The sequence below is a fragment of the Chelon labrosus genome (genome assembly GCF_963514085.1).
Source record: "Chelon labrosus genome assembly, chromosome: 8".
NCBI lineage: Eukaryota > Metazoa > Chordata > Actinopteri > Mugiliformes > Mugilidae > Chelon > Chelon labrosus.
The window spans coordinates 6,070,818-6,082,207 of record NC_140358.1 but is presented as its reverse complement, the minus strand read 5'-3'; the positions used below and the strand labels follow the sequence as shown (position 1 = coordinate 6,082,207).

At 37.8% G+C, this 11,390-nt stretch overlaps 1 protein-coding gene across 1 annotated transcript; it reads right to left on the bottom strand.

Moving 5' to 3' along the window:
- Positions 1-2,953: 2,953 nt before the first annotated feature.
- Positions 2,954-3,971, bottom strand: LOC311491324 (signal-regulatory protein beta-2-like; the record flags this gene model as incomplete). Its single annotated transcript, XM_084549230.1, has 2 exons — positions 2,954-3,499; positions 3,608-3,971. Coding segments are annotated over 2 exons (726 nt in total), but the record flags the coding sequence as incomplete, so codon positions are not given.
- Positions 3,972-11,390: the final 7,419 nt, after the last annotated feature.

Here is an 11,390-nt window from a genome sequence, read left to right as displayed (position 1 = left end):
GTTCAGATAGTTTCCGTGTAAAGGTAGCCTAAGATTTGGTTTAGATTTTACAGGACTTTCCAAATACAAAAAGTGGGGTAGATCGGTGTAACGTATTGCTAACACAGGTATTGTGCACTAGTAGGCAAGGTGCATTGTTCTTCATGTTAAAAAAGTATTTTTAAATGCTTTAAAAATGGGAAAACATTAAAGAAATTAGCATTTACGTACTAAATACACTGCCTGGCCAAACAAAAGTTGCCACCAATAAAAAAAGGTCACACACTCCAATATTTTGTTGAACCACCTTTAGCTTTAATTACAGCACACATTCACTGTGGCATTGTTTCGTTAAGCTTCTGCAATGTCACCAGATTTATCTCCATCCAGTGTTGCATTCATTTTTCACCAAGATCTTGTATTGATGATGGGAGAGTCTGGCATCTACGTAAAGCCTTCTGCAGCACATCCCAAAGATCCTCAAGGGGTTAAGGTCTGGACTCTGCAGTGTCCAATCCATGTGTGAAAATGATGTCTCATGCTCCCTGAACCACTCTTTCACAATTTGAGCCCAATGAATCCTGGCATTATCATCTTGGAATATGCCCGTACCATCAGGGAAGAAAAAATCCATTGATGGAATAACCTGGTCATTCAGTATATTCAGGTAGTCAGCTGACCTCATTCTTTGGACACATGATGTTGCTGAACCTAGACCTGAGCAACTGCAGCAACCCCAGATCATAACACTGCCCCCACAGGCTTGTACAGTAGACACTAGGCATGATGGGTGCATCACTTCATCTGCCTCTCTTCTTATCCTGATGCCCCCATCACTCTGGAACAGGGTAAATCTGGACTCATCAGACCACATGACCTTCTTCCATTGTTCCAGAGTCCAATCTTTATGCTCCCTAGCAAATTGAAGCCTTTTTTCCCAGTTAACCTCACTGATTAGTGGTTTTCTTGAGGCTCCACAGCTGTTCAGTCCCAATCCTGTGAGTTCCCTTCACATTGTACACATGCAAATGTCTTACTTTCACTATTAAACATAGCCCTGAGTTCTACTGTTGTTTTTCTTCGATTTGATTTCAAGTGACCACATTTCTTCCTCAAAGTCGATGGTTCCTCACCATCCTTCCAGTTTTTAATAATGCCTTCGACAGTTCTTAACCCAGTTTTAGTAGTTTCTGCAGTCTCCTTAGAGATTCTCTGCTTCTCATTCTCTGCTTGATGTATGCAAATGATTTGACCCTTCTAAAACAGAATAACATCTTTTCCACGACCACAGGATGTGTCTTTCGACATGGTTGTGGAAGAAATGAGAAGCTTCTCATTGCATCAGTTGGGGTTAAATGACTTGTTTCCAACTGAAAGATAATCACCCATGCAGTAATTATCCAATAGGAGGCTCGAACCCATTTGCTTAGTTAAATCCGGGTGGTGACTTTTTTTGTGTATATTAATATTGAAGTTTCTTGAGTGTATTTTTATGTTTTATGATGTAATTTCATAGCTGTTAATCCCTCCTGGAACCACATAATAGATATTTAGTTCCTGTTCCGCTATAGTAGAGTTCCGGTAGATACAGCCCTGTGTTATGATCGCTGGCCTGCTTTGGTGCGGACTTAAGTCTGTCTGCGCTAGAGCTAGAGCGTTCAGCTGTGAGTGTAACTTACCTGTGTTTACCGCCAACCTCCAGTAAAGTGAGTAAAGTGAGATATTCGTCTCAAGAGTGGTCCTTCCTCCCGCACGTAGAAACCTTCATCTCCTGTTAGCTGGAGCTAACAATATATACACTACCGGTCAAAAGTTTGGACACATCCTCTCATTTAATGTTTTTTCTTTATTTTCATGATTATTTACATTGTAGATTCTCACTGAAGGCATCAAAACTATGAATGAACACATATGGAATTATGTAGTAAAAAAAAGTGTGAAATAACTCTAAATATGATTTTATTTTAGATTCATGTTGCTGTTTATTGTGACTGGACTACTTCAGCTAACTTCTCATTCTATGTCACTATGAATACTAACGTTTGTCTGTGTTTTGTCAGCACTGCAGTATAAACATCTGTAGCTTTACATGAGCTGATCTGAATCTGCATGAATCTTGTGCTTAACAGTCGCCTCCCGTGGGATGCAGGCCAATCACACATAAACACTGGACATTAACAAAGCATTTGAGACATTTATTTTCATAATTTGTCTTGACAAAAAACATTCCCAGGTGTCAAATAAAAAAGGTACAATGACAAAGAGTATTCCAAGCTGACACAAAAAAAAAATCTGAGGCTTTGATATCTTACAAGTTTCAGCTTTTTTATATATTTATGTATATATATATATATGATTTTATGTAAAAGAACAAAAACAAGCATATATATACTAGCCACGACGAGCAAGTCTGGCTTTTATCATGAAATGGCAAGTCAGAAGAGACAACACATTTATTCATTCTTTTAAGAAAGCACAGTGCTACCACTCAGCCCATAGATTCACACATTGTTATTCAGCATTTAACTTGAGGAAAGATACTTTCTTCTGTTTTCAGCTCTTTCGTCCTCCTTTATCTCGTAGCGTTTCTTCCAGAGATAGAAAACTTGTGAAGAGGTGCTTTCTATGCATAGTGATGAATAAAGCAAAGTATCATGTTTTAATCACACTTGTTAGTAAAGAATCTCAGACCATTAAACAAGTTCAAGTTAAAAATGTAAATAAACTAAAAATCTTTATTTTTTTCTTAGTTGTTTACATGCCGTGCATTGAAGATAATATTTTGTAAGGTACACATGGAAAAATAGCAAAATAACAATATATAAAATTTGAATTATGCTACAAGTGTTGGCCGATTATCATGAAGAAATGACTAATGTCCTGACTAAAATCCTGTTTGTACGGATGCTCTCCTTTCTGGAGAATATTAAAATACTCATCAGTAAACAGAACTTACCGTTATATTGTTCATATACTGCTCTTGGAGTGTGGTAACAGATGAAAACAAAATGTACAATTACAGATATGGCCAAGCATATTATTGCTACCACCAGCGCAGCATCTGATGCTTGATCTAAAAAACAGAGAAAGACAATATACTGGATCAGTGCTTTGATAGAGGCTGTCATGATGACACCAAAACGATTTTGCAAAATCATCTAAATCATACCAGCTTCCAGTTTAGTTCCATTTCCAAATAATATCTCTCCACATGTGGCCACAGCACAGTAGTAAGTCCCAGCATCAGAGGAGCTGATGTCCTTAGAGAAGCGATAAACACATCTTTTCTGAGTCTCAGATCTCTTCTCACATTTATTACTTGTATCTCCATCAGTGTAGAGGATGTTTGAAGGAGATTTATCTGATCCAGCTCTGAACCAGAACACACTGAGATCTCCTGGACACGTCTTGTTCTCAGAGTCAGAGAGGACTGAACACTGGAGAGTCCTTGAGTCTCCTGGACGGACTGGATCTGATACTGTCTGAACAACAGTATAGTTTGATGTCCTCTCAGTGTTTCCTGCTCAGAACAAAACAGTGTTAAAAACTGAGGACTTCCAAACACGTTTTTGTCATTTTTCACATCATGATAAGAGGGACTGAAAAACTAAATAAATCAAAGTTTTTCCTTCTACTAACAAATATGTCCCACTCCATTTAGTCTTAATCCAATCTGTGATTCCACAGTGGTACATGCCCTCATCCTCTTCAACTGTCCTCATAATGGTCAGGTTGCTAAAACTCTCATCAGTACTTAAGTCAAATCTTGACTGGGAAAATTCAGGTCCATGCTTAGGTGGTGTAGATTTATACAATGTCACAATTAATTTAAGAGTATCTCCGACACTCTGCTTGTACCAGTGGATTTCTTCTTTGCTGAGTCCTTGATTGGATAAAGAACATGTAAAGTTTGCAGGTTCTCCAAGCTGAACTGTTTTCACTGTAACCAGCGTATCTAAATGAAAGGGAAACACAGAAAAAGCATTAATTATATATTATTTATGATGGAAATGTTACTATCTAATGGTGTATAAGTTCTCCACTGAGAAAACTTTTGGACAGAATAAAAGACACTTACATACTGGATGAAGACAAAGCAATGTAATCCATAACAGGACCATCTTGACATTGTGACTTGAAAGCAGACTTGTGGGTATTTTAATGAGTGAAGGAGGTGTTATAGGGGTACGTCCCATTGTAAACGGCATCTGATTGGTTGACACAATAAATGTACTTCCTGTCACATTGTTCTCGTACTGGGCTTTGAAGCTTTTCATCTCTCTTTTTATCTTTTGTCCAGATTGTTCACCTTTAACAGTCTGATTATTTTGAATGTGTTTGACTGTCTCTGGGTGACTGTTATTGTTGTCCTGTGTTTGTAGTGTATGTGCGTATAACAGACAGGATAGGACTCCCGATCGAATTTTGAAGTCCTACACAAAAACTTTTTAAGTATTTTCAAAACATTGTAAAACTTTTATAAAACTAATTTTGGGTTTGGTTTTGTTCTTGGATGTTGAAGTTCCTGCTTTACTTTGTGCCTTTGTTTATCCCGTTGCTGCTTCTTCATGTCTTACTGTATTCTCAGAGTGTCTCTTTTTGCTATGCACTTTTATTTTTTTATTAATTTTTTTTTTTTCCTGTTTTTTATTTCTTTCTTTCATTCATTCATTCATCTTCTGTAACCACTTATTCCTGTTCAAGGGTCGCGGGGGAGCCTATCCCAGCTGTCATCGGGCGAGAGGCGGGGTACACCCTGGACAGGTCTCCAGTCTATCTCAGGGCTAACACAGAGAGACAGACAACCATTCACACTCACATTCACATCTACGGCCAATTTAGAATCACCAATTAAGCTAATGAGCATCTTTGGATTGTGGGAGGAAGCTGGAGTACCCGGAGAGAACCCACGCAGACACAGAGAGAACATGCAAACTCCACACAGAAAGGCCAGCCGGCCCATGGATTCGAATCTGGGACCTTCTCGCTGTGAGGCATCAGTACTGTTTTTTTATTTCTTCTGTTAGATAATCATTCTTGGATTTACCTCTTTTGGTTTAGATTTGGTTTAGATTCAGTTAAGATCTTACAGGACTTTCCAAATACAAAAAGTGGGGTAGATCAGTGTAAGTTACGTATTGCTAACACAGGTATTGTGCACAAATAGGCAAGGTGCATTGTTCTACATGTTAAAATAGCATTTTTAAGTTCTTTAAAAATGGGAAAGCATTAAAGAAATTAGCATTTATGTACTAGATACACTGCCTGGCCAAAAAAAAGTCACCACTAATAAAAAAAAGCACATCCCAAAGATTCTCAATGGGGTTAAGGTCTGGACTCTGTGTTGGCCAATCCATGTGTAAAAATGATGTCTCATGCTCCCTGAACCACTCTTTCACAGTTTGAGCCTGATGAATCCTTGCATTGTCATCTTGGCATTTGCCCGTACCATCAATAAGAGGAAAACATCCATTGATGGAATAACCTGGACTCACCAGACCACATGACCTTCTACAGAGTCCAATCTTTATGCTCCCTGGCAAATTGAAGCCTTTTTTTTTCCAGTTAGCTTCACTGATTAGTGGTTTTCTTAAGGCTACACAGCTGTTCAGTCCCAATCCCTTGAGTTCCCTTCTCATTGTATGTATGTGTGTACATGTGGACATGTCTTACTTTCATTATTAAACATAACCCTGAGTTCTACTGTTGTTTTTCTTTGATTTGATTTCACCAAACGTTTAAGTGATCGCCAATCACGATCAACTAGGATCTTCCTCTAAGATAGATAGATAGATAGACACTTTATTGATCCCGAAGGAAATTCAAGACGATGGTTGCCTACTATCCTTCCTTTTTAATAATCCGTTCGACAGTGTTAGTAGTTTCTGCAGTCTCCTTAGAGATTCTCTGCTTCTCATTCTCTGCTTCATGCATGCCAGTGATTTGACCCTTCTTAAAGAGACTGACATCTTTTCCACGACCACGGGATGTGTCTTTCGACATTGTTGTTGAAGAAATGAGAAACTACTCATTACATCATTTGGGGTTAAATAACTTGTTGCCAGCTGAAAGATAATCACCCATGCAGTAATTATCCAATAGGAGGCTCGAACCCATTTTCTTAGTTAAATCTTGGTGGTGACTTTTTTTTTTTTGGCCAGGTGGTGTATATTGAAGGTCCTTGAGTGTGTACTATGACACACCAAAGAACAAGCTAAAAGTGTCTTGTTAATGTATTGCATTCTCCATTGACAAATAATGACAAAATAATAGTCATTATATTACAACTGAAACATTTATTCATTACGCCACTGTGCTGCCCACCATATTATGTAATTAGGCTAAAATGACTATCAGCACAGAGATCATAAGAAGTGTATTTAGCTAATGGCATCATAATGACTAGTGTAAAAAAATATTGACCATATTTTCCAAGAAATTTCTATTTTTCATCAAAACAGTCAAAGGTCAAAGGTCATTGTGACCTCACAAAACATGTGTTTAGAGACAACCATTGACTGTAGGCCATGAGTTAATAGTCAATATGCTAATTAGGACAAAATTTCACACAAATGTCCAAAACAATGAAATAATGACATTTTACCCCCAAAAGGTCAAAGGTCAACTTCACTGTGACTTTATAATGTTCTGCCAAAAAAGAGATTACACTTAGTGCTCATGGCTCCATTATTGTGTACAGTGAACAGTATAATACTAGCTGTATCAGGCTTGTTTCAGTGGACATACACTCATGTCTGTATCCGTCTTACAGAGCAGTGTTTAAGTTACATTGACCTTTTTGACAGCAGCTATAGGCTGGAGGCTACTAAAGTGCTTCAACGCTACGAGAACTTCTGATGTCTGAGCACAAGTCACCATGACTTCATCGGGTAATGGGCTCACATGATGACGTTTTCTCACTCAGATATTAGCAGAAGCCAAAACCTATAGGCCTTACCTTAGCTTTGATTTCAATATATTACAATATTGTCTAATCATTGTATAAATTAGTATTTGACAATTAAATAGGAACCAACACATCTACACAGCCACCATTTCCTTTCAGTACATTACGTTTTCAATGAGATACATATGCGGGTCATGGAAAGATATATACATACACACATACAAATATATATACATATATAAGGAAATTCAGAACAACTTCGTCAGAAACTACAATAAAAGTACACAAGTTTACTTCAGTGTGCAGACAAAAATTATAATAACATCAATTAAATTCATTCATCAAGATGTTGATCCAGCCTGAGAGCCTTGACATCAGTGTAAATGCTCTCTTCCTCTGTAGGTTTTGTGTCCCTTGTGCCAGTTTTGCCAGACTTTCTGGAGGTGAAAGATGCTACCGTGTAAATCAGCGAGTCTTCGTCTGTCTGAGAAAACAAAAACATGTTCAAACCTCAGATGTTAATATTCACACACGCAGAGTTTAACTTGCCGTTTAACTTGTGTTTAATTACCTGCTGATTTTCTTGATTATCATTGGCCGGCACATTGGTTTGCAGAGGAACGGAATCTGTATCGTAAATAATAACACAGTTGGCTACCAACGTGAATTCAGTTTTGTCAAGTAATATATAAACTGATGTGTGATGAGTGACTTTACTTACCATTGCACAGCCCACTGGATTTCTTCATGAGTTTTTTGATTGAATAAAGGAGAAAGGCTATAACAATCAGACTTATAACCAAAGCACCACATAAGAGATAGAGAACTGTATTGTCCATCTTTGACTCCCATGTGTTTTCAGCTGACACAAAATAAAAAGAAACAATTAGTTAAAATTAGATGAATTTCTTTAGTTACAGGATATTACAGAATATTAGCTATACTTCCTTGACCCTAATTTGTAACACAAATATGTTTCCCCCCCCCCAATATATCGATATGTGATGCAGTTACCTTCATTGTTGAGTTCTGATTTATTTCCAGATAATGTCTGTCCACACATGGCCACGGAACAGTAATACGTGAGGGTGCCAGAAGAGCTGAAGTTTCTGAAGTTGTAGAAACATTTTTTTGTTGAGGCTTCTCCAGAGTTCAGGTCAAATTCATTGCTGTCATTCACTTCAGTATGATTAAATCTTGAAAGAGACTGAGGTGCTTCAGGGCTGAAGCAGAATACGCTGTCATCAGCTGGACAGGTTTTATTCTCAGGGCCACGGAGGACTGAGCACTGTAGAGTCACCGTGTCTCCTGGAAGGACTGGAACAGATGGAGCAGCTGTGGTGACAGCAGGTTCTTGTTCTGAGAATCAGGAAAACAATAAAAAAAAAAAAAAAAAAAACATTTTGTGTATGTTTTATGTAACTTGTATATACACAAAATAAGAATTTAAGGAACGTAAATTTACCAAGTTGAGCTGTTGTTGTTGAACTTACTTTCAACTATGAGATGCTTTCCAGTCAAAAATTTAAAGTCATGTTGTACTGTTTTTATACAGAAGTAAAAAGCTGTATCAGTTAGCTCTGCTTTTGTAATATACAGAACAAACTCTCCAGTCTTCCAACTGGTTCTAATGCGCTGATAATCGTTCGGGGGGCTGGATGATCTTCCTAAAATTTTAGGATATTTTTCATAAAAAAACACGATCCAAAACAAGCTCCCCGAACCCTCACGGGGACATGTCAGTGTCACATCCTCTCCAACACGAACGATTTTCTTCTCAAACATCTGACCTTCTGTTAAACCTGAAAGTCATCAAACACATCATTGAGAATCGTGCATGCCCTCTTCTTAATTATATTCTGAAAAACAATATTTTTAATACATATCTGGAGTAAATCTGATCGTTATGCATATACTTACACCCGACTCTGAGCATCAGCAGTGCATAAAGTATGATCAGCATTTTCTTGTTATTCCACCTGAGACTGCTGTAATTTGAAACTGATTAAAAAAGACACTCCTAAATGTAATCACATCATCAAAGTGGGAGGAAACAGTTTTTCGAGCAATTTGATTGGCTTCTCGTTATGTTGGCGTGTCAGTGTACTACCCCTGTGGAAATAATATGAACCATCTTTCCAACCTGAGCACATGAAACACCAGCTGTAAGCCCCTGTCTCATTTTTGATACTTGTTGTGGGTTTCTGTAACTGAAACTCACAGTAAACACGGCAGATCGTTTTACACCGTGTCTGCGGGGGGGAAAAAATAGAGCAAAATCAATTACTCACGCAGTGTGTTCCGCATAGTTTCAAATGAAATATGATTCAATTCACAAAAATTCGCTAAATGTTCTCCCTCAAGAGAAAGTATGAGAAAAAACAAGTTTTGCTATTGCTGTGGCAATATTATATTGGGCTTTGTGACCAATTATTTCCATAAGCCTCAAAATTACTCAATTTTAAATCAGTTATATAAAAAAAATGTTTATAGCTGAATATATAAACTGTGAATATATAAATTTTAATGATAATTTAGACTGTACCATAAAGCAGGCCTGTTTGGTTAATTCGCTGAACACTTGTAAATATGGCCTCATGTTTGATTATGGTTTGATTATTAATTTTTTGTTCACTTTAAATAAAAAATAATCTTTTTACACCAACTACAAGTTCAGTAAATACATTTTAGCACTACATTTAGAACATCATCGCTCACTTCGCCTAAAATCAGCCTGCTGCATCTGGAAACAACTCCGATGAGAGAAAGGAGAGTGAACGCACAAATAAAATAACAATACATTTAAAAATCCCAGGCTTCATGGTGAAGCACCATAACATTCACCAACATTGTTTGTATTTTCTATGAGTTTTCCTCTGGAAACTCTTTAAAGCACTCCACTACAAGACTTACTGTATATAGCATGAAGGGGATTTCTGGCCAGTTTTACTCGTACAGAGACTAAAAACAAACTGAAAACCGGCTAAAATGTTCAAACTGCCTCAACCCTTGTTTGGTTTGTGGCCTTTATCGGGGTCAACATACTGCTGACCACAAGCCAAAACCTTTGGGTCTGACATTAAAGTGGTTCTTAATATGAAGCACCACGGTGTCACAAAACCGCAATGCCCTCAGAGGCCGATGTTCCATGCCCCACCTCCTCTGTCTCACTTTTTATTTCCTGTTCCTGTTCACCACTATCCAATAAAAACACAAAGGAATTTTTCAAACGTTGTTCCTGCTATACTACGACTCAGAACATACAAACATACAAACAATTACCACACATTAAATAATAATTTCTTGACACTATGCTGCGTCCAGCTGTTTCACGCATAAAACACACAGTTAAACACAGAGACAGAAAAAGTAACAGCAAAATCATCCATAAAATGTGACTAAAAACAAACAAAAAACAAAACAAAACACAAACAGTAATTTTATTTTCCATTGTGTGTCCTCCCTTTTCTTTGCAATGCTTGTACAGACACAGGAAAACACACATTTACCGACAAACAAATGATGCATGGAAACTTAAGCATTGCTGTGGTTTGGCTTTCAGCCAAGGGTGTGAAAGCAAAGGGGCTTCACTTCCTGCCTCAGTTGCTGCTTAATTCTCAGAAAGCTGGTCTTGCACCACTTTTTTTTTTATCCGTGTCAGAAAGTGTCAGAAAGTGTCACATAGAAACACATAGCATGTATATTATTGCTATGACAAATCTTTGTATCAAAGCAACACAGACGCAGTTACAGGGACACTTGCTTGGGGACACAACCTGATCAGTCATCTATCCGGATAGTTCTCATCACACTTTTCTATAGTGTCGGGGTTTTCATTGGTATGAGCTAACAGGTGAGGGGTGATGCTGATCATTCACTTCTCCCACCCTCATCATACTGACTTATTGAAAAATATCTTTGACAGTCTTGCTGTTCCTGTGCGTCACATGGCACAGCGAAGGGCAATCAAATGCTTGAAAAACACAATATATTATGTGTACATTAAATAACAAACAAGTAAAAGTTATATCAATTTACTTGCTAAAGCCTCTCCTTTCACCTCATATCACACTGAAGCTCATAGTCAGGTCTGTTCTTAGTAAACATCTTCAGCGGTTGGTCAAAAGGCAGAGAAACAGCTCACCACAACTTTTTTTTTTCAGCTTAGCGGGTAAATGTGGTTTAGCTTGTTGTTCTCATAACAGACAGGCAAAAGGTCTTAACAGTGCACTGCGACACCATAAAGATGGAGTTAATTCTGTCATAACACAACTATAGCCGGTCGATTGTCGAAAGCTTTAGCTGACAAATATTCAAGTCGTCAAAACCACCAACTCTCAGTCTCTATCTCTCTCACATTTTTTTTTCTCTGAGCGCACATGATAAAAAAAAATGAAGAGAAACCACACACAACACGGCCATTCCACAGCAGACACTTAGACTTGTTAAGAATAGCATTGTTGCTCTGCATTGTTAGAATTACTCATTCTGAAATTTTTTTTGC